General features: G+C 48.8%; 1 protein-coding gene across 9 annotated transcripts in view; it reads right to left on the bottom strand.

Moving 5' to 3' along the window:
* Positions 1-7059: 7059 nt before the first annotated feature.
* Positions 7060-24033, bottom strand: part of FLNB (filamin B) — a 159986-nt gene continuing 143012 nt past the window's right edge. For 4 of the 9 annotated variants that reach the window (XM_066351531.1, XM_066351533.1, XM_066351535.1 and 1 more), the window contains 6 exons: positions 21795-21927; positions 16899-17075; positions 11400-11618; positions 10962-11021; positions 9911-10114; positions 7060-8661 (listed from right to left, as the gene is read on the bottom strand). In XM_066351531.1, coding sequence (XP_066207628.1) covers positions 8474-8661; positions 9911-10114; positions 10962-11021; positions 11400-11618; positions 16899-17075; positions 21795-21927 — 981 coding nt within the window. In that variant the 3' untranslated portion in view covers positions 7060-8473. The remainder of the gene's footprint in view (positions 8662-9910; positions 10115-10961; positions 11022-11399; positions 11619-16898; positions 17076-21794; positions 21928-24033) is intronic. The other 5 variants (XM_066351534.1, XM_066351538.1, XM_066351539.1 and 2 more) reach the window with 2 other exon arrangements.

Raw genomic sequence — 24033 nt, 5'->3', positions numbered from 1 at the left:
CAATGAGGGTTAGGTGGTCAATGCCTTGCTGGAGAGGAGGGGCTGGGGGCACTGGGGACCTGGGGCCATTCATAGCCTGTAGGGGAGACCAGGCTAGAAAAGAGAGCAAAGCCACCACAACCCACCCCAGGGTGCTTGGCAGGAGGCCATGTTCTGCCCAGAGGGACTCAGGGCCCCAGGCCTCATACCCAGAAGGTCCTGGGGGTGGTGCATGGTGTGCCATAGCCTCCATTCCATTTAGCAAAGCTCAGTGTACAACTACTATGTACCAGGTATCCCTGGGGGGTCCAAAGAGAGACCTAGTCTCCTCCCTCAGGAAGCTTTGGACACATGGCTGGGGGGCGGGGTTTGCCATGGTGACTCTAGATGCCAACTGCTTAGACACAGCCCTGCCACTCCACAGCTGCGTGGCCTCATCAGCCCAAGGGCATGATAATGAGAAGCACCCTTAGTATTGAGAGAATGACATTAGGCCACTGTATTACATTTTGGGGCAGTGCCTGGCACGGAGGAAGCCTTCCCTGAGTGTCAGTGGCTGTTTAACAAGCAGCTGCTTGTCCCCGCTGTGGAGTGATGCTCCATCTGCCTTTAATTACTCCCTCGATTACTGGGGCTCTTGTGGCCTCCTTTTCAGATGGGGAAATGGAGGGTTAGGGAAATGATGTGCCTGCTCCAAGGCACATGGCTAGTATGTGGTGGTACCACTGTCTCGGGTCCTGAGCTGGGGTTTTACTGAGGGATTTCACTTAATCTTCACAGCAATTTACTAACAGGCTTCTTACCTCACTTTTCCAGATGAGACACTGAGCTCAGTAACATTAAATGGCCACTCTGGGATTGACTCCAAAACCCATGTCATGTATTACAAACACAAAACTGCCATGTAAGTGTGGCAAGCGCTATGAGAGAGACACAGGCAGGGTGAGACAGAGGAGGACCCACTGGTACTCCGCAGCACCCTCCGCCTCCCAGACCAGGGCCCTCTAGGGTTGAGTGCCAGTGAGAAGGAGGTTACCCACAATGCCTTGAAGCCACTCAACTTTTCACTTCCTGCTGGGTGTGTTCTCATTTATTCATTCAACAAACATTCATTTGCTTTTGACCCTGTAGAGCCAGGTACAAAAGGTAGATGAGGAGGGACAGAGTCCATGTGCTTCCTGCCCTCAGGGTTTCACAGTCCAGAAGTCAAGACAGACTCATACATAACTGGGTGGGTGGAAGGGAAGGCAGGGAGAGTGGTCAAGGAAGGCTTCCTAGAAGAGGTGCCCTTTGATTGAAACCCAAACTATAAACAGGAGTGAGTCAGGCAGAGTGGGGGAAGATTGTTTCAGGTTGGGACCCCCAGTCTGAAAGACAAGAAAGAACACAGCTGCAGAAACTGTCCTCTGTGCCTCAGTCTTCCCAACTGGAAAATGAGAGCCATAGGGAGTTTGGGAGATTTGGGAAGATTAAGAGCCAGCTGGTTAAGTGGGACAACCTGGGTCTGTACATCTCCTTAGAGAGCTCACAGTAATCACTGATTAATTGTGCAAACACCTTTTTAATCCCGGCTTTTCAAACCTGGCCGTCAGCACCATTCTTTCCATTCCAAGGGCCTTCTATGTGCCAGGAGCTGCGAGTGAACAAAACCGACAGAACGCCGGGCCCTTGCGGAGCTTGCGCTTCTGTGCCCCGTCATGCTCAGCACCGCATCTGCATGTTCAGTGCGCCTCTGAGGCTACTGCTGGGCCTACAGGCGGTGCTCAGAAACAAGCTCATGATGAGTAGCAGCATTTCACTTTACCTCGGTTGCAGCTGGGTGGGGAAGGTCGGAGGGAAGAAAGTCCATGGTCGCTGGGCGGAGGGGTGGCAGCACTCAGGGGCGGGGTTTGATCCCAGAACTCGTGAAAATCTCCCTGACCCAGACCGCCGCCATTCCAGGCTGGTAGGTAATACGGTGCCGAGAGCTCGCGTGGGCAAAGGTGGGTGTCCCCCTCTTCCGGGCTTCGGAGACCCTGTGCCTTCCACCCTCAGGGGCTGCCCTCTGTGCCCCAGTTTACGTGTCCAAGGCGACCCCTGGCGGTCACCATGGCGATGACAGCCGGCTGGCTGTCCCTCGAGGCGGACTACCGGACTGAGCAGGCGGCGCCAATCCGGGCTCCGCGGCAGGGTGGACAGGCACCCCCAGGAAGGGAGGTGAATGGGGGATGCAGAGAGGAGCCCCAAAGTGCCGCCTTCGCGGTCCCAAGGACAGCTCACGGCCCACAAGGAAAGCCGCCTTCGGATGCCGAGTGCCCGCCCTATGCCAGACCCCTGTTCCTAAATTTAGGCTTCCCGGGTTTTATCACCGCCTTGGTGATCGTTAGGCAAGCTCCCTTAAAAAAAAAAAAAAAAAAAAAAAAAGTAATCATAAGAAGTGACTAGGGCTAACAAGAGTTTTTTTTGTTTTTTGTTTTTTTTGCATTTTTCTGAAGTTGGAAACGGGGAGGCAGTCAGACAGACTCCCGCATGCACCCAACCAGGATCCACCCGGCACACCCACCAGGGGGCAATGCTCTGCCCATCTGGGACGTCGCTCTGCCGCAATCAGAGCCATTCTAGCGCCTGAGGCAGAGACCACTCAGCGCCCCGGCAAACTTTTGCTCCAATGGAGCCTTGGCTGCGGGAGGGGAAGAGAGAGACAGAGAGGAAGGAGAGGGGGAGGGGTGGAGAAGCAGATGGGCGCTTCTCCGCGCTTCTCCTGTGTGCCCTGGCCGGGAATCGAACCTGGGACTCCTGCACGCCAGGCTGACGCTCTGCCACTGAGCTAAGCGGCCAGGGCCACTAACAAGAGTTTTTTAGGATGATAATATTTTTACTCTAGATGTATTAAGCCGTTTAAAACCCACTCAATAACTTCTGGGAAGGTGCGAGGTCAGCCCCCAGGCCTGTGTAAGGGAAAGGGGACACCAAAGCTGAGGAGCTAGGGGCGGTCGGGTGTCAGCTGGGCCTTTCCAGAGCGCGCCTGCTCTTACCTTTCGGGCCACTCCCTCCGGCCAACAGCCCCACCTTGTTCTGCTTTCGGTTGTTGGCCCATCCCCGCCCACTGACGAGGCTCCACCCCAATCCAAAGCCTGGGGCTCGGCCCAGAAACTTTTAAAGGTCGTAGTCTTCACTGTCCTTGTAGCCCCTCCTGGCTTTAAACTGTCAGTGCAGAAAATCATCTTAGGCACCTTACACACATAGCAGTAATTTTGTGAACCCTGACCATGACCAGGCACTGTGATATGTTTTTTTTTATATCTTTTTTTATTTTATTTTATTTATTCATTTTAGAGAGGAGAGACAGGAGAGAGAGACAAAGGGAGAGAAGGAGGGTAGGAGCTGGAAGCATCAACTCCCATATGTGCCTTGACCAGGCAAGCCCAGGGTTTCGAACCGGCGACCTCAGCATTTCCAGGTCGACGCTTTATCCACTGCGCCACCACAGGTCAGGCCTGTGATATGCTCTTTACATACGTTTGTCTGTTAATCTTCAGGATACTCTTATCAAGTAGATCTCTAAGTTTTGTTTTTTTTTACACAAACAACCTTCTTTTATTTATTTTATTTTATTACAGAGACAGAGTCAGAGAGAGGGACAGACAGGAACGGAGAGAGATGAGAAGCATCCATCATCAGTTTCTTGTTGCAACACCTTAGTTGTTCATTGATTGCTTTCTCATATGTGCCTTGACCGCGGGCCTTCAGCAGACCGAGTAACCCCTTGCTCAAGCCAGCGACCTTGGGTCCAAGCTGGTGAGCTTTGCTCAAACCAGATGAGCCCGCGCTCAAGCTGACGACCTCGGGGTCTCAAATCTGGGTCCTCCACATCCCAGTCCGATGCTCTATCCATTACACCTCCGCCTGGTCAGGCTCAAGTAGATCTCATGACCCCAATTCATTGGCGAGAGGGTGGAGGCACTGCATTCCGAGAATAAATACCTGAGGCTGTGGTAGAGTGGGGATTTGAACTCACTGGCCCATGCTTGTGACCACCATATTAAATGGCTTCCCCACAAGCCCCCTCTACTTGTTGAGGTTCCCTTCCACACTGCCTTGGTGAGCCATCTTTCTCCCCAACACTCAGGCAGCCCCTCTCCCAGCAGCTCTGGGTGGAAAATGGTTTGCCCAACCAGTTAAGGAATGGATGTGTTTTGGGGTCTTTCTAGAGGTTAATCTTAGACTGTGAATTTCCCATTGTTTTCCTATTTTATGGATGAGGGGACAGAGCAGGTAATTGTCTGAGGTGTTCCAACTGCCAACAGGGCTGAACTGGGATGCAGACTTGAACCTGCAACATCCAACCCACTGCTTTCTGAGCCTTTCTCGCACACCCAGTCATTCTGTTGCTACGCATGCACACTGGCTGCTTGTAGCTGAGCCCGAAGCTGGCGTTTCCACCTCTGTCATTTTCCTTCTCTGAGATTACCCACCAGCGTTCAGCATGAGCTTTGCCCTAACAATGTCCACACGGGACAGGGAGAGGTGTCCTGGTGCCTGGGAAGGCGGAGGTCACAATAGAGGGAGTAATGTGGGCAGTAAAAGCCTGCAGATTCTTTCATTATTTGAGCTTTGTCCTGGGAAGATAAGCAAGTCCAAAATTCGAAACACCCTTGGATATGAGGCACAAGTCAGGCTTGTCCTGCCTGCGTGCTAGAACTCTTGAGGGAGACAGAGGAGTGTGGGGTGGGCCACCCTAAATTCCTTGCACATGAGCTGGTCCCCTGTGGGCTCAGGGATCCAGACAGCAGCCTTATCACAAAGCAAAAAGGATCCCTTTGTTTAAAAAGATTTCTCCCACCATGTGTTTGGGCAGTATCCTTAGGACAAAGCCAGAAGAAAAAATAAATAAATCAAATTCAAGCTTGCCTTAAGCGATGTGACATTTTAACCCGCTCCTAGAGGCATGATTTGCTATTGTGAGGAGGGGGAAAATGAGCTAAACAAGAAGCGTTCTTTCTGGGAGTTTTCATTAGTGGACTCCTCTGCTTACAAAGCCCCTTCCCCTCCAAGGTAATGGAGACTTGGACAGATTCCATTTCTTTTCCAGACCCTGCTTCCATCAGGCCCAGCACGAAGGCCAAAGGTCACTTATATTAACAATCTTGTTCCCTGTTTTAAAATACAAATTTGGGGGATTGACAAAGATGGAGGGCTCATTTTGCCATTAACCTTTATTCTGCTAATTTTTCAGGCTGCTCAATTTTCAAGGGAAATTAAATCCCCGTGTGCCTGATTCATTTTACACCAAACTCATCAAAATGTGGCTTTCTAGGCCGCTTTGAAGTCTTAAGACTAGACATGTGGTCAAGGGTCCAAGTATTTATAAGCACATTGGAAACAGAGACATTAAATGTTAATTAAATGTTTCCTTTTGGGCAGCACTGCTGATGAGTCTTCCCTGGGTTTCAGAAGGAAATCTGATGAGGAAGAGGCAGCAATCTGGGCTCAAAGGGGGCAGGGCCTCCCCTGGGTGAGGGTCTCTTCAGGGCAGCTGGTGTTGAAATAATTTCCTTCAGCCACTAAAGAGTGATGTTCCAGCCTGCTCCTGGCAGGAAAGGGCAAAGTCAACCAGGGAAAGTTGGAAAGGGTCTGGTACATGACCAGTCCAGGGTTAAGTTTGTTTTTAAGGTGTTTGCACAAACACTAGCCGGTTCCCATAGCAACCAGTCCAGGTGCAGATAAGAGCTGCCCTTTGGCTCTAGCCATTGACCAGCAGTGGTACAGATTTCACCCTGAGATGTCTTTGAAGTAACTGACAGGGGACAGCCAGGCGCAGCTCCAGGAGGTAGCAAGCAGCCCTAGTGGGAGGCAGTCACCTCTAGCAGATAGCAGTGGCTGGGACTCCTAGCTCCCCGCGGGATTTTATGTGCTCGTGGTAACCACTGAAGGGTGGCACACCAAGAGGTGAAGCAATCTCCCCAAGGCCACAAAGCCAGTGAATGGCTGAGCCAATGTTTAAGCCCAAAGGTACCTGATGCCAAAGTCCATTCTGTTACTGACAAGTGCTGCCTCACCAGAAACCAGCCAGGCTTCAACAGGGTAGAGAAAACAACAACGGCTGTGTCCCTGTGCTCCTCTGTGGACAAACCCAGCCTACTGTGGCCTGTCCAGACCCCAGGGCTGAGCAAAGCCTGCACTCCTCAAAGGCCACAGCCCTGGTCGGGAGTCCAGGCCACAGTAAGTGTTCCTTCTAGAAGGAGCAGGAGAAAACCTCCTTCCCCTCTAACCTTCCCCCAACCCTAGAGGTAAACAAATGCCACCCTGATCAACAAAGGGGTAAAGAAGAGAGTCTTTCCCCTGCCTTTCCCTATACACCACCTCAGTGGTGGTGGTGGTGGTGGGGGGGGGCAGCTAGGACTTCCCATCACTATGGCAACTGCCAGGGGCCTATCAGGGGCTCCTGCAGGATAACCAGGAGGTAGAGCTCCCTCTCTGGAAGACACATAGGTGGGGACCCAAGGTCCACCCCAAGTGAGCTCTGAGACTACAAACATACCATTGTGCACCTGAGTTAGAGTTGTCACCATAAAATGGTGTCACAGAACACTGTAGGGTGAGGAGGCAAGGGACTGGGTGCGTCCTAAGTGTGCAGCAAGCAGCTCTCTGTCACAGGAAGGAGCAGCAGAGGAAGAGGAGAGAGGACGACTGTAATACCAAACACGAGCCCTGCTGTCCAAGGGCAGTGGGATGAGAGGGGACATAGCTTTTCGTTTGAATAAATTCCCTAAAATTAGGGTCTCTCATATAATTAGGAAAAAGGCTTTCTCTTTCTTAAACCCCACCCTTTTCCTAGGTAGGTTTCATATGTGGGGCTCCCCCAAGGCAAGCCCCAGCAAACCTGAGCGGCTGTGTGGGTGCTGGGGCCCAGGCGCCCCCTGGCCAGTGCCACGCACCCTCAGACAGCCCTGTCTGGTGAACGCCCAGAGGCTCACGGAGAAGCTGGACCTCTACTGCAAAGAGCCAGGCTGCTAATTTTGTCCTTTCAGCCAGGGCTTGGAAGAGACGGTCAGACTTAAACCATTTATTCAGAAGTGACACTCTCTAAGAACACCAGGGGAGCTTTAAGGAGCAAACATTTTATTTAATAAGTTATAAGATACAATTTACAGTCAGCATTTGATTCCAGTTTCGCTTCCATGCCCCAGTTTATGAGGCCTGTGGTCCTTTCACATGAGGCTTCGGGCCGCAGTTTCTGATATTGGGCTTCTGCCAACTAGCCTGACCCCCTGTCCCACCCACAGAGGCACCTTCAACCACAGTGCCACCTCCTCAGGACTGAGCAGCAAATCAGAAGGGTGTGCCTGCCTGGACCACACTCCACACCTGGGCCCTGCAGTCTGCCAGTGTCCCTGAACACAGGTCTGCAGGGAGGTGGGCACAATGCTTTACACTCCATTTTTGGAATCTTGTACCTGCATATTGCTTCCCAAACACTGTCTGGATGACACGTGGCCAGGGCCAAATACACAGCCACCGTCAGCTACACAGCTTTTAATATTTCTGCCAAACAGTCCTTCAAACCCCCCAGTGATTCCCTGACTCTCAAAAAATAGCAGTTGTGTTCTTTCCAATCTATAATTATTTTCCAGAAAGAGTGACCCTGGAGACAGACTGGGGTGAGTGTGGAGTGTTAAGTCCCATGCAGACTTCTGTGAACACACGGACCCCCCCCCCCCCCCGCCCTGGTGACTTTGAACGCACTGGTAAGGTTTATCAGCTTCACAAATGGCTACAGTGTGTGTTAAACACAAGGGCTAGTGTTGGTTAAAAAAGGAATCTTTGGCAAGTGGAGGAGGGGATGGCACTGCTTTTCACCACAGAATTTCCTCAGACCCGGCAACTGAAATGGATTTTAAAAACAAGAACAAAAACCTGACTGCCAAGGTGGCCACACGTTGTGACTGCAGGGAAATAATCAGCAGAATGAGGGGAGGGGCAGTAGGAGGCCATTCAGGCCAGCCTGTCATCACGTTGTAAAAAGGCCACAGAGCAGGGTGGGGTGGTAATGACTTGTTACAACAATGCTGCCCACCTAATAGCCCTTTCTTACATATATGGGCACTGGGAGAGATGAAGCTGGTTTTAAGCCATCTAACTTTGTAAATGACATCTCATCTAGCTCTCCTCTTTTCCCCTGCCCCTTCTCCCAGTCTGGTTTCAGAAAAAGTGGTACCCAATTTCATTTGTTAGCATCAGCCTTGCCTGTGTTCTTGGTGTGCAGGAGATGATCAGTGCCACCAGAGGTCAGATTTGCTCAGCCCACTGAACAAACTTGCATTTCTTAAGAGTCCCCAATATGTCCCTAATGAGTCAAGTCTAGGATTTCTTTCCAAAGGCACTTTAGAATGGCAATGTTTTCAGGATGGGGTTTCAGACCCGCAAACAGGTGAGGACTTTGTATAAAATGAGTTACAAACAAGCAATAAAAACAACCACCAGAAACTCCTCCCAGGATTTGACGAGAGCTGTTTTAAGGCACCGTGACGTGGAACGGGCTGCCAGGGATGTGTTCCTCTCCCCACTTCACGGCCAGAACATAATCCCCCTTCTCCTTGACGACATAGGTGACATTGTATTGTTGGTTGCCCACGTGCTTCATGGATACCTCTTCGCAGGGTGTGGTAGGCCCGTGGACCCCAATTAGCAGCATGTTGGAACCTGGGAAGCAGAGGAAGATGGTTACTCTGTGAGGATGCATCCCAGAAGGCAGAGGAAGAGGAGGAATATGTGAACCGAAGGAATGATACCAGCCCTGCCTGTTCGGCTTCTATGATCATGCTGATCTCCTGACAGGTGGGAGAGCGTGGTGATTATGAGCAGTACTCATAGAGCCTGACACTGTGGGTTTAAATCCCTGCCCTCCACTTCCTAGCTGGGTGACCTTGGACATAAAACTTCATCTCTCCTTGTCTTAGCTTTCCAGTCTGTAAACAGGGGGTAACACCAGCACCTATCTCTGGGGCTTGTTGTGACGTTTAGGGGAATATTACATGGGAAGCCCTTGGTACAATAAGGGCTGTGTATGTAGGTGTTGATTGTTTTGATCTCAGTTATTTTCAAAAGAACTTTATGGAAGGTGCTGTTATCATTCCTATTTTAGAGAAGAGAAAACTAACTTTTAGAAAGAGATTTAATCATTTTCCCAAGGCCCTGGCCAGTTGGCTCAGTGGTAGAGCGTTGGCCTGGCGTGCAGGAGTCCTGGGTTTGATTCCCGGCCAGGGCACACAGGAGAGGTGCCCATCTGCTTCTCCACCCCTCCCCCTCTCCTTCCTCTCTATCTCTCTCTTCCCCTCCCGCAGCCAAGGCTCCACTGGAGCAAAGTTGGCCCAGGCGCTGAGGATGGCTCTGTGGCCTCTGCCTCAGGCGCTAGAATGGTTCTGATTGCGGCAGAGCGATGCCCCAGAGGGGCAGAGCATCGCCCCCTGGTGGGCATGCCGGGTGGATCCCGGTCGGGCGCATGCGGGAGTCTGACTGCCTCCCTGTTTCCAACCTCAGAAAAATACACACACAAAAAAAAAATAATAATAATAATTTTCCCAAGGTCACAGATGTGCTCAATGCCAGACCATTGACATGCAAACAAATACCCAAGTCCAAATTGCAATTAAATTTAAAGTAATTAGCAGAGAAGATGCCAAGTTACTGATTCATTCAGTTGGCTCATCTGTAATGGGGATAATGACACCTTCCCATCTACTGTGAAAGGTCATTTGAAAAATAAAAATCAAGAGGCAAAAGAGAGGAAATCATTTAAAAATACTAAATGTAAGAGAATAAGGTAATAAACATGGCAACTTGCAACTGATTGGATGACATGGAAGGGTGGCAGACTGGAGCTGGGAAGAGCAAAGCAGATGGTGGCCCCAGCTCCCCCACTCCCACCCACGAGCAGGACCAGGCTGCTTACCGGCTTTGCTGCAGTCCACCAGGAAGGAGCTCTTCTGGCCCACGAAGGCCTTTGAGAGCCCTGCCCCCTTGGAGGTCACCTTGCTGGCATCTGAGGATGCCTTAGGGATAGCGCTATAGCAGGTCTCTGTTGACGACCTGGTCACCGACTCCACCAGGATAGATGAGGTCTCATTGGCCAAGCCAGGGCTGACCAGACGCTGGCCTAGGACATGGAAGGGAGAAAGGAGAGTATGAATGGCCAGACCAAGTGGGTCTCTCAGCCAGAGGAAGCAAGTGCCCCTGCACCCCAACACTGGGATCCAAAAGCCACCCCTTCCCCATTGCATACCCATAATATCTTCTAAACCCACGGGGTCTCGCCCATACCAGTGGATTCTGGCTTTCTAGGCCAATGGACGTGTTTGGCCTTGGCTGACAAGGCCTAGAGATCCCTCCCACATAATCACATGCCACTCTGTAGAATCCACACGTCTCCACTGACTTGACATAAAGTACTCTAAGGGTGGGGCAAAAGTGGGTTTACAGTTGTGAGTACATAAAACACAGCATTTGTGTGTTATTATTCATAAATTATTATTTAAATTTTTTTGTATGTATTAATTTCAGAGAGCAAGAAAAAGTGTGTGTGGGGGAGAGAGAGAGAGAGAGAGAGAGAGAGAGAGAGAGAGAGAGAGAGGGAGATTTGTTATTCCACTTATTTATGCATTCACTGGCTGATTCTTGCATGTGCCCTGACTGGGGATCGAACCCACAACTTTGGCGTACAGAGATAACACTCTAACCAATTGAGCTACCCAGCCAGGGCTACTAATTATTGTATATTTTCCATACAAACAACTGTAAACCTACTTTTGCCCCACCCTGTATGTATAAGCAGTGTAGAAATCTGGAAGGACATGTAACAAAATATCAAAAATGATTCTCTCTGTATGCAAGATGATGATTTTTCTATCTGAATTTTTAATTTTTCTGCTGTGAACTTACACTGCCTATATAACAGTAAATTAAGTAGAGGGAGACGCCTGGAAGGAATTGACCACAATACTTACGGTGGTTACCTTGACTGGGGCTGGGAGGTGGTTTTACTGTTTGATATTTTTTCCAGTGTTCTGAAGGAGGCACATTTTTATAAATTTAATAAAAACTTTTGATTATTTTTAAAGTAAAGGGAAATGTGGGGATATTTTTCAGGTCCTGATCTAATATATAATCTACCACATAGGATTTCAAATATGTAAACATCCCTTTTTTCCTGTTACAAACAGAAAACCACCTAAAATGTTTTCTCAACTTCTACACTCTGGTTCTACCTACTAATTTTATGTTTCAAACATGTACTCCCCTTTACCTGTCCTACCATTTCTTTATAATCAGGATTCAAAGTAGATTCAACATATCTAAAATCACCCACAGTTTTTACCATCAAACAGTTCTGTTGATATTCTGACAAGGGGGGGGGGGGAATAATTTCAAAGGCATTTGATTACCTGTCACCTTGGCTTTGAAAGGACTGCCCACTATGTGGTTGGGTCCACCATATTTGACGCCAATCAGGTAGTTGCCAGGGGCCATGGGGGTATACATGACTTTGTACCCTTCTGGGGTTTCCTGGCAATCCATTTTAACCTTGGACGGGCCTTCAATGGTGACGGATAACGTCCCTGGTCCTGCTCGGGTGGTGTTGATGAAAAATTCAGACTGGATACCTGGGGGAAAGGAAGTGGGAGTAAACACCACATTGATGGTTTGGAGGGATGGCGGGGGCAGAGTTTGAGGACCTCTCCCTGGGTTACTGAGGCAGTGGCAGGGGCACACACAGAATCCCTTAGAGAGGGGTCACCTGGTGGCATGGGAACCCACTGGTACTAGCTTTGAACTCCTGGCACAGAGAACCTCAGGCCTTGGGGATGGTTTACTCCCTTTCCAAGGCCCAGGCAGGCGTGTGGCTGACATTTCACCCACCAGTATCAACCTCCTGGACACCCTGTTCTCTCCTCTGGGCATGAGCAGGAGCTGAAGGCAAGAAGCCGGAGAGGGACTGTGAGCTTGGAGTGCTGCTTCAGCTGACAGGTCCAGCTTCGCCTCCAGGGAGTGGGGAAGCGTGGGCCCCTCTGCCCTTTCTTTTCTCCTCTGGGTGGACTTGGAGAAGCCAAGCTATCTGAGCACCTCCTCCTTTACAGCCTTAAACCAGAGACTGGAGCAGCCACACTGGGATCTGTCACCACGACCCCTCCTTTGACATGGAGAATACCAGCAACAAGAACAGGACCAACACAGCAGCTGCTGCCAGGAGCACCACGGACAGCATTCGGGCTTCAGATCTTGTGCTAACAAAGGACACTGAGGCCCAGGGTGGCTCAGTCACTGCCTGTCAGAGCTACGAAGTGGTAGGGAGAGCTGGGATTTGAACAAGTCTGCATAGATCTGGAGCCCAGGCCCATCTCTTGGCTACTGGACAGGCCATGAGGCTGCCTCAGATGCCCCAGATGTAGCTCCAGGACACCCTATCTGTGTCCTGGCCCAAGAGGGTCTCTTGTATAGATATCTTTGGGGCAAACCAATGTGTTTCAAGTGTGAAACAAGTGTGTTTAGTTTTGCTCGCTTGTTGCATTGGCGCCAGGCAGCACCATGTGCATGTGGTCTGTGGAAGGCTGCGGGTGCTCGCCCTCAGGGTGGCAAGTGGCAAACTGCAGATTGCCTTCCTGCTTAGGAGAGGCCATTGTTTGCTGGAGAAGGGATTTTTCCCCCAGCCGGTTTTGGCTGGAAAGTCCAGAGAGAGAAAAAGAGAGAGCGTGCTGAGGGGCTTGGGAGCCCTGAGATCTCAGCCCAGCCTGTCTGGCTGGGGAGTGCTGAGGCTGGTGGGGGGCCTACGAGTCTAGGAGGGAGAAAGGGAAGTGGCCTTCCCTGCCTGTTTGCTTGTCGGCTGTTACGAGACTCTAATGAACGGAATGGCCCCCCATTTTCTGGCTCCACAGTTCTTTTACCATCTGCCCAAATCCAATGAGGACCTGCATCTGCATGGCCAGGGCGGTGGCCATAGCAGCCACTGTCCTCACAACATCTACAGAGTGACAGAAGGAAAGCTGGGCCAGACCACCACAGCAGCATTTCTGCCTGAGCCCAATACCCCGCAGAAGCCCCTCCCTCACGCCTCTCTCCAGTCCAGAGGGGAATGAGCGGGCTTGTGAGGGCCCCTTGGGGGCCCAGACACCAACTATACGCCTGCTATGGGCCCCTCTACAGGGCATCCCCTGGCATTGCAGCCCCATGCAGGGCTGTGCTTTTCCCAGAGACATGGACGCGCCCCAGCTGGGAATTATTTTGGTTTAATTATAGCTCTTAGGCCAGAGAAAAAAATTATTGTCTGGTTATCAATAAAACAAAGGAACTGCTATCAGACTACTCCCAAACAACCCAGCTGTTTCTGGAAGCCCCTGAGGCTCTCGTCCCAGTACCCTCTGTCCTCCCCACCCCATTTCAACCCTGAATGTAAAGTGTGCAGCCCAGGAGCCCACTGGGCAGCAGCTGCTACGGCGGGCTGTGTGGGAAGGGTGGAGAGCACGGGATCGATTCCCAGGAAGGAGCTGCAAGGCAATATGGAAACCCACCCTTTTAACAAGCGCTCCATTTCTGATAAAACTCAGTTTCTCCAGACTGTGAGGGCCTGGAAGGCAGGGAAGATGTGGTGGGAAAAGGGAAGTAAGGAGCCTGACCAGGCGGTGGCGCAGTGGATAGAGTGTTGGACTGGGATGCAGAGGACCCAGGTTTGAGACCTCAAGGTCGCCAGCTTGAGTGCGGGCTCATCTGGTTTGAGCAAAGCTCACCAGCTTGGACCCAAGGTCGCTGGCTCGAGCAAGGGGTCACTCAGTCTGCTGAAGGCCCACAGTCAAGGCACATATGAGAAAGCAATCAATGAACAACTAAGGTGTCACAACAAAAAAACCTGATGATTGATGCTTCTCAACTCTCTCCATTCCTGTCTGTCTGTCCCTATCTATACACCCCTCTCTCTGGCTCTTTAAAAAAAAACAACAACAAAAAGGGAAGTAAGGAATTACAACAGCTACCTAGAACAACCTACCAGGTCAGCTCCCTTGTTATTCCCATTTTACAGGAAGGAAGTGAAGGCTCAGTGAGGTCGTATAACTTGCCGAGTCTCATAAATAGAGAATGGCAGAACGGAGATTTAACATGAAGTGTGTCCAACTCAGAGCTGACGCACTTGTCTGAGAGAAGACAAGAGAAAGTGCACACGCAGGAGTCTCCTCACCACTGCCTCCACTGGAACCACTGACACACCACACTACTCGGGGCATCTTGTACGCACAACTGAGTTCCTGTGAGTGTAACTCACATGCGATGCAGCCCTGCTCCACCTTTAAGGTGGGCGAGGAGGGGAGGAGGCTCTTCTGTTCGTGCACATTGGGGTTACTAGAGCATTTCATCAGAACTGCTCTCCCACCCAGACAGTCTGGAACTCCCTTGTCTAACTCCAGACAGCTCAACCCCTCTGCAGCAGAGTCCCATCCCGAATTCTCCACATGCCTCTGCTCCCAAACCTGCAGAATGGACCATTTAAAACCTGAGCCAAGAGATACAGCAAGTCCACCCATAAAAACATGGGGAAGTTTGCTTTGTTCCAAAGGTCAGCATGCCAGCCCTCCGGCAGCCAAGCACAGACACCTTTTCATTCCGTGCACACTGCAGCTGTGTAATCTTGGGATGGATATTTGGGAGAAGGCTTGGGAGCAGGAGGGCTAGAAAAACAAGCTGCCTTCCCCTTGACAAGAGTAATATTTACACAGGGTTTGGAACAGACGTGCTCTGTGCCTCTCCCTCTCGGTTGGGAGTCTCCCTGCAAGACCAGCTCCTCTCAGTGGCATCCAGCGCTTGCAAAGCACAGCTTGAAACCCGAGCTCCTAAGAAGGCCTGTGAACAGCCAAGAGGAAGCAGAGGCCCCTGACACAGCAGGTGTGACCCAGCAGGAGAGTGAGGTGGCTGCTGGCAGCTGCAGGGGACCTCAGTGGTTACTGTGGGGCCTGGAGCAGGGCCTGCTGTAGCTCCAAGTGCCAGGAGGACCCCACCTGGCCTCCAATGGTGGGTGGCTTGCCAGGGCCTGGGAAACATTCCAGGGCAGCTGGGAGGACAGGGGTCCTAGTTTATGACCCCCCACCACAAAGTGGGCCTGGGGTGCAGCCACTGCCCCTGGGTGAGACAGACATTTGGGGAGGCAGCAATACTCAAGGATTAAGGGCACAAGATCTGAGGCTGTGGACCTGGGCTGATTCTTAGTTCTGTCGTCTCCTAGCTAAGAAGCTTTGGGGAGCAACTCAACCTTTCTGAGTCTCACTTTTCTCATCTGTAAAATGGACATTGCCCAGGGTAAAACCATACTACTATGCCTTTTACAAATGACAAGCTGCTGGACCAGAGTTCAGTGTGGAGCCAGACAGGCCTGGGGAATCCAGAAGCACTCATGCCACCCTGGTGGATGGTTTGTTGAGGCCACTGTTTGGCAAGAGTCCCAGATGTCACATCAGTAGGTCAGTCATTCCTGCACCTGGGCAGGGCACCTCAGCTACTTACGACACTCACTCCCAGGTAAGCACAGCCATTCATCCCCCTGCCATGGAGAGGTGGGTCTGCTCTGTCCCATTGACACCTCGGGGGAGGCTAAGAGCAGTGTGCACACACAAGGAACTGGAGAAACTGGGACCAGGCGGCCTTCCAGAGGCCCCAGAATAACACCCACATGCAAACTGTGTCCCAGAAAGCCCATGCCTGCAGACTCTCCCTGCAGAGAAGTGCAGCTGGACAATGCATTTCGCAAGGTGTGTGGCACTGTCCGTAATGGTGACACAATGGACACCAGCCAGTGCCCACCTCCAGGTTCATGGTCTGAACACTAATGCAGCCATCACAGGGGGAGATCTGAATGTTCTGATGTGGAAAGTTCTTTAAGATATCAAGTGAAAAAAGCAAGCTGTATAACAATATGTGCATTAAGATTATTTCTGTAAAATATACTGCTCACAAAAATTAGGGGTCAGGGAACGTGCAGACAGTTCAGTACTTCCAGCCTTTTGTACAGTGCATTTTCACCAATGAAATCAAAGTTGGTTTTGCATCTCGTTTGCATAATCGAACAACTTTTTTTTTTACTTGTTGTCTGCTTTTCTGATGTTCTTGTTTAATATAAAACAATCAAATACTTCTTTTATCGCTTCACATTCATTTTGAAATACCCCCTAACTTTTGTGAGCAATGTAAAAGCAAAACCACAGTATATGTCTACTGTTCTAGTGAACCACTAGCTAAGCAACCAAGTGAACACAAGAATGGAGACTAACAAAGGGACAAGCCCAAGGGCTTCCCTGACCACTAGCTGTGCGTCCTTCCTCCTGGACGGGATGGAAGAAGGATGGAGACACAGATGGAATGAGTTTCACTTCATATACTTCCTTGCTACCTAAATTTTTCACAATCAAATGTGCCCCATCTGTAGCAAAGTTTAAAAATAAACTGTAATGAGTCCAAAAACTTCAGAATTCTACAACTGTTTCAGTTTTTTCTCCTCCTCCATTAGACTCCATCAGAGTCTAAAAAGAGGAGCTAGACCGTGACAGGTCTTATTGCCAACTCAATGTGTTTCCAGGAGCCTAGGTACCAGTAAAGGCACTAACAGGTAGGGGACCTCCCAGGAGGCCTGTTCATGCGTCATGAATTCTGTGCAGGCAAAGAAACCCTCAAAATGAATGATGCTATGCCGTATTCCCTCACTATCAGCATCCTGGTCCTAGAATCAAGGAACTTGGCAAAGAAAGACAGCTGAAGTACAACAAACAGTAATGAGGTACAAGAGCTTCCAAAACGTGCCTTATCCCAGTGTCCCTGGGGACAGTGTAGGCAAGACTTGAAGACTGCCATTTGGCTCCATCCCTGGAGCTGGCTCGATGAAGGATGAGAAGTACAGGTAGGTATGTTACCTGTGGTGCCTCCCTCAAGCCCCGTGCCATAGGCGGACACCAGGGCGGGATTCCCCGCCTGTCCCGGCTCCCCAACGCGGACTTTGAAGGGGCTTCCAACCACATGGCTCCCGTTGAACTTGACGTCGATTGTGTGGACACCATTCTCATGAGGGATGAAGCGAACAGCATACTTATCTAGGAGTGAGCAAAAGCACAGGGTAAAACCAAGCAAATGGACACCACTGAGTTAGGTGAGGACAAAGGACAGGAAGTCAACCTGACGTGACCAATTTTAAATCTTTAAAAGATAACTGTTCTACTGGAAGCCTGGAGCCTGACAGTTTGGATTTCAAAATCAGACGGGCCTATTTGTGTGACCTTAGTCAGCTCTTTGGGAAATGCATCCAAATCTCGGGTTCCGTTTAATCCTCTGTGGCCTCTGCCTCAGAACACTTCCTTTATGAAAAGCTCACTTCTCACAAAGTTCCTCTACTTGGCTACGTGAAAGGGAAGAAAAGTGGTTCTACTGGGGTTAATGCTGCTTAGTTAAGCTCCAAGCTAGCAACTGCCCCCAGGGTAACAACCAGGTTTTTCCACTGTGGGTCTCGGTCACAGCATGTGGCAAGATCATATCTGAACTGAAATGGACACCTAGAATATCCATGTATCTGCACTGACTGACCACCCCTTCCGCCTCGAAGCACTCACCTCAGATGCAGGTAGTCTGTTCTCCCTCTCGACTCACCCTTCACCCATAAAGCTCCACCCACACCCTCTTCTCTTCTCCTCTGGTACTCTCCCTCTCTCCACAGGAAACTGCCCTCTGCACACCCTGCAGACAGTACTGCACTCCCCAGTAGTCTCTTGCTGGGCAACTGCCTCTTCTCCCTTAAAGCCACATCAGGTATGGTCTTTGATTGAATCAAGCTAATGTGTGTGGGGGAGCTCCTTCTTTCCCCAAGCCATCAATTACCATATTTCCCAATGTATAAGATGTTCCATGTATAAGACGCACCTTATTTTGGGGGCCTGAAATTTGGGGGTGGGGGGAAGTATTACATAGTTATTGAACTCAAGTTTTATTCATCATAAAATTCATACAACTCCTTATCCACGTGAAAAAGCAGGAAATGCAAGTAAAAAAATCTACAATCACTGTATAACATTCACCCAGTTTTTAGACCCCCAATCTTTTGAAAAATGGTGCATCTTATATTGAGAAAATATCATAACACTCATAACACATGGCATACAGCCACAAGAAGTGACTCAGGAACAGATATGCGTGTTCAGTATTGAATGAGGTAGGAGGGATAGTTTGCTGGAGACCTCTGAAAAAGGACAAAGATTTTTGAGGAGAGAATGTTTCTCTTGATTTGGTGTGGTATGAAAATGGGAAATCTGGTGTTGCTGCAGCCATCTTTTTTTTTTTTTTAGAGAGACAAAGAGAGAGTCAGAGAGAGGGATAGATAGGGACAGACAGACAGGAACGAAGAGAAATGAGAAACATCAATCTTTAGTTTTTCGTTGCGACACCTTAGTTGTTCATTGATTGCTTTCTCATATGTGCCTTGACCATGGGGCTACAGCAGACCGAGTGAACCCTTGCTCGAGCCAGCAACCTTGGGTCCAAGCTGATGAGCTTTGCTCAAACCAGATGAGCCCGCACTCAAGCTGGCGACCTTGGGGTCTTGAACCTGGGTCCTCCGAATCCCAGTTCAACACTCTATCCACTGCGCCACCGCCTGGTCAGGTGCCACAGCCATCTTGTCACCAATAGGAAGGCCAGTCTCAGAAAGAGGCCCATACAGCAAAAAAGTGCATAGAATATTTGGGACCTTGGAGAACATAGCTGAATGGATGAATTTAAATTGTTGCTGAAGTTTCCCCTTATATCCTGAATTTTCCAGTTATGTGAATTAATAGACCCCTTTATTGTCTGAGTTGGTTTTGGCATCCTAAATGTGGCATGTGGCAGTCTCAGATACCAAATTCCCTTGTTTGCTAAATCCTAATGGCTCTAGAGGTCTCTATCCTTATTTGAATATCTGGGAGACACTTCAGAACTCCCCACAAGGCCTTATGAGGGCCTTGTAAAACTTTGACTAGTCCTTGTGTACCTGTAGCTTGGCTGTCCCTAGTTTGCTAACTGGAACATCATCTTTCTACCCAATTACCAAGCTACATGTAACTTTTCTGAATTTCCCTGCATTCCCTATGGTCAATCAGTCACCAAACATTATAGTTCTTTGGCCTCACGTACCCCCTCTCCATTTCCAAGGCTGCTGATTAATGTTACTTTCTCAAATGGACCTCTCTGGGAGCATTAGCCTGCCACTCCACCTGTCAGACATTTCAACACATTCTCTATGATGTGATCAGACTTAAACCAAGACTTCATCAGGGCACCTGCCTTCCACATTCGTGCATTCTGAGGCTCCTTATTGCCTGTTCCTTTATGCCCAGTGGGAGAAAGAGGTCTAAATGCTAACACAGGTCCTTGACTTCCATCCTCACTGTACAGGTAGCAGCATACACAGCAAATGCCTAAGGACAATGATCACAGAGCTCTTCCCCAAGCAGCAGGCCCACTGTCAGCTCACTTCCTCCGAGAAGCCCTCCTGACCTTGCCACAGCAGAAACTGTCCTTTCCTGCTCTGACATCTTGACTGTTTGGTTCTCCATCCTCCTGTGGTACTGGTGATCACATGGGGCCCTCCCCAGTGTACTGCAGGGTTGTGCTCAGGTCCTTACTTGACTTTGAGCTTCTTTTTGAGGGTAGGAATCATGTCTTGCTCAGCTTTACCTTCCTGCCAAATCTCTGACACTTCATAAATGTTTACTGGCAAAACGACTCATTAAAGTGAATTGGCATCAGAGAATTCCACATCTCAAGGCAGCAGGCAAGAAAATCAATTGCCATGATACATCCTGGAGAACCAGGCTCTCTTTTAAATTTAAAGATGAACATCAGCTGACTTTCCCTTAAAGTGAGTCAGGTCAAAGTGTACTTATTTATGTTCTAAGTTCAAAATATAATAAAAATCTGTAAGGTTTTCTTAAAATGACAGAAAATCACAATGACAGTGATATGAAAGAAATCTGAACAGAAAATAAAGCAGTATTTGTGAAGAAGAAGGGGAGGAGGAGGAGGAGAAAGAGAAGGGGGAGGAGGGGAGGAGGAGAGGGGGAGGGGAGGAGGAGAAGGAGAAGGGGAGGAGGGGGAGGAGGGAGAGGAGGGGGAGGAGAAGGGGGAGGGGAGGAGGAGGGAAGGAGAAGGAGAAGGGGGAGGAGGGAGAGGAGAAGGAGGAGGAGGGGGAGGAGAAGGAGGAGGAGGGGGAGAGAAGCAGAAGAAGGAGGAGGAGAAGGAGGAGGAGGAGGAGAAGGAAGAGAAGGAGGAGAAGGATGAGAAGGAGGAGGAGGAGGGGGAGGAGAAGGAGAAGGGGAGGAGGAGGGGAGGAGGAGGAGGGGAGGAGAAGGAGGAGGAGGAGGAGGAGGAAGGAAGAAGGAAGAAGAAGAAAGAAGAAGAAGAAAAAGGAAGAAGGAAGAAAGAAGAAGAAGAAAGAAGAAAGAAGAAAGAAGAAGAAGGAGAAGAAGGAAGAAGAAGAAAAGAGGAAGAAAGAGGAGGAAGAAGAAGAAGAGGAAGAAGAAGAGGAAGAAGAAGAAGAAAAGGAAGAAGAAGAAGAAGAAGAAGAAGAAGAAGAAGGAGAAGAAGAAGAAGAAAGAAGAAGGAAGAAAGAAGAAGAAGGAAGAAGACGGAAGAAGAAGAAGAAGAAAAAGAAAAGAAGAAGACGGAAGACGGAAGAAGAAGAAAGAAGAAAGAAGAAAGAAGGAGAAGAAAGAAGAAAGAAGGAGAAGAAAGAAGAAGAAGAAGGAAGAAGAAGAAGAAGAAGAAGAAGAAGAAGAAGGAGGAGAAGAAGAAAAGAGGAAGAAAGAGGAAGAAAGAGGAGGAAGAAGAGGAAGAAGAAGAGGAAGAAGAAGAAGAAGAAAAGGAAGAAAAGGAAGAAGAAGAAGAAGAAGAAGAAGAAGAAGAAGAAGGTAGAAGAAAGAAGAAGGAAGAAGAAGATGGAAGACGAAGACGGAAGAAAAGAAGAAGAAGACGGAAGACGGAAGATGGAAGAAGAAGACGGAAGACGGAGAAGGAGAAGGAAGAAGAGGAAGAAGGAAGAAGAGGAAGAAGGAGGAAGAGGAAGAAGGAGGAAGAGGAAGAAGGAGGAAGAGGAAGAAGGAAGAAGAGGAAGAAGGAGGAAGAGGAAGAAGGAGGAAGAGAAAGGAGGAAGAGGAAGAAGGAGGAAGAGGAAGAAGGAAGAAGAGGAAGAAGGAGGAAGAGAAAGGAGGAAGAGGAAGAAGGAGGAAGAGGAAGGAGGAAGAGGAAGAAGGAAGAAGGAAGAAGAAGGAAGAAGAAGAAGAAGAAGGAGAAGGAGAAGGAGAAGGAGAAGGAGAAGAAGAAGAAAGAAAGAAGAAGAAGAAGAAGAAGAAGAAGAAGAAGAAGAAGAAGAAGAAGAAGAAGAAGAAGAAGAAAGAAGAAGAAGAAGAAGAAGAAAGAAGAAGAAGAAGAAAGAAGAAGAAGAAGAAAGAAGAAGAAGAAGAAGAAGAAGGAAGAAGAAGAAGAAGAAGAAGAAGAAGAAGAAGAAGAAGAAGAAGAAGAAGAAGAAGAAGAAGAAAGAAAGAAAGAAAGAAAGAAAGAAAGAAAGAAAGAAAGAAAGAAAGAAAGAAAGAAAGAAAGAAAGAAAGAAAGAAAGAAAGAAAGAAAGAAAGAAAGAAAGAAAGAAAAGAGTGGCTATTAAATCCCAAAGTGTCTCCCTGTCTATCCCTTGCAGAAGCTAATGAGTCCTCCCCATCAGGGTGCACAGTGGCAGAAACATTCCTGGCAAGGTGCTGGTGCTGGGACCACACACCTTACCTCCTGCTTACCTGGTTCCAGCTCAGATACGTGGCATTCCTCCACGGCTCCAGAGGGGCTGTGCACCTTTGCATCAATCTTTCCTTTTGCCCCATTCAACCTTATAGCAAAGGAGGCTGGCTGGTTAACCTTTAATCCCGATTCCTGAGAATTTAATACATTAGACAAGGTTATGGCTTTCGGCGTTCCTGCCTAGTGGCACACACTGACCCGACCTGGGACTCCGGGGACAGTGCTCATGCAAACAGGCCCAGCATGTTCATCTAAATCTAATAAAAGATGAGCAGGTGAGTAATTCACATTTCTAGCAGGAAATATAAGAAAGCAGAGACATACATCTGCATGCTCTTGTGCCCAAACCATCTTTTTTTTTCTTTTTTTAACAGAGACAGAGAGAGTCAGAGAGAGGGTTAGACAGGGACAGACAGACAGGAATGGAGAGATGAGAAGCATCAATCACTAGTTTTTCGTTGTGCATTGCGACACTTTAGTTGTTCATTAATTGCTTTCTCATATGTGCCTTGACCATGGGCCTTCAGAGGACCAAGTAACCCCTTGCTCGAGCCAGCAACCTTGGGTCCAAGCTAGTGGGCTTTTGCTCAAACCAGATGAGCTCGAACTCAAGCTGGCGACCTCGGGGTCTTGAACCTGGGTCCTCCATATCCTAGTCGCTCTATCCACTGCGCCACCACCTGGTCAGGCGTGCCCAAACCATCTTGATTCAAGCTGGAAGAGGTTACTGGGTTTGGAGACTTAAGACATCCTGATCAATAGGATGACTGTTTTACTATCCCAAACAAGTCATCAAAAAAACAAAACAAAACAAAAAAAGTGAAAAATAAGGGCCTCCTTTTTAGGAGGAGCCTGGCAGCTGACAAAACCATGCACTCAGTAATATAAACAAAGTTTTAAATCACTGCTATTTTTTTTCTGGAGGGTAAGAACTTTTAATAAACTTGTAAAGGGCTACATATACACTACCTGGCCTGTGGTGGTGCAGTGGGTAAAGCGCCGACCTGGAATGCTGAGGTCGCCGGTTCAAAACCTTGGGCTTGCCTGGTCAAGGCACATGTGAGAAGCAACAACTATGAGTTGATGCTTCCCACTCCTCCCCTACCACTTTCTCTCTCTCTCCCTCTCTTTTTTTCAATTTTTACTAATTTTAATTTGTTGTGTTCTCTCTCTAAAATCAATAAATCTTTAAAAAATAAATAAAGGGAAGCGGTCAGTTCTGCACAGCGGCTATGAATTAGCAGGACCTGGGTTACTCCCTCTTCCTAGCTATGTAAGTAAGTTGTTCAACCTCATTAAGCCTCAGTCTCCTCGTGTATGAAATGGGCATAACATCTGAATCTATCTCAGAGAGCTGCTGGGAGGATGAAATGAAGTTATGCATTCAAAGCACTCAACCCAGTGCTTCATCCATACATGGAAAGGCTCAAAAAGTGAACTTATTGTTAACTATTAAAATACATTTCAAAGTTGTCTATAACCCTAAAAGAGAGAGAAAGGGAATATAACTTTTGCTATTCACTGGATCAGATTCACTCTCTATGCTTTGTCTTAGAAACTATAGCCTCCCTGGGAGGAAGGGATTAGAAGTTCAGGTGCTTAAAATCAACTAATCCTGAAAGCAACATTTTACAATCCAGCAGTTTTGATGTAAACTTAGTTGGACAGCCAGTCCTCAGATAACTCTAAAGCAGCAGGGTTCACACTTAACGTGCAATCGAGGCACCCAGGGGTCTTGTTAAAATGCACATTCTGATTCAGCGGGTCTGGGTTGGGGCCTGGGATTCAGGGTTCTAATAAGTTCCCAGGCGATGCTAGGCTGCTGGTTCAAGGCCCATGTCTTAGGAGCAGGACCTTCAAGCTGTGCTGCCTACTTCAGTAGTCACTGGCCACATGGGGCGATATACACTGTAACTTAAATCAATTAAAATTATATAGGTAAAAATTCAGTTTCTTGGTTATACTAGCCACATTTCAAGTGCTCAATAGTCCCATGTGGCTAGTGGCTACCATATTGCACAGAGAAGATGTGGGGCATTTCCACTGCTGCAGAACCTTCTATTAGACCGCACAGCCCTAGAGGTTACAGGCTGGGGTTACAGACCAAACTCAAATTAAGGAGTCTTTGATCACCAGATAAACCCCATCCCACCACCCCCTCCTTCTCCACAAAATGCCAGCCGACTCCAATTTTCTAAATGGCCTCAAAAGTGAGACAAAACAATACATGCCTCTCTC

Source organism: Saccopteryx leptura, chromosome 10 (genome assembly GCF_036850995.1).
Source record: "Saccopteryx leptura isolate mSacLep1 chromosome 10, mSacLep1_pri_phased_curated, whole genome shotgun sequence".
NCBI classification, from domain to species: domain Eukaryota; kingdom Metazoa; phylum Chordata; class Mammalia; order Chiroptera; family Emballonuridae; genus Saccopteryx; species Saccopteryx leptura.
The sequence above is the reverse complement of the archived record's forward strand: the minus strand, read 5'-3'. Positions and strand labels throughout refer to the sequence as shown.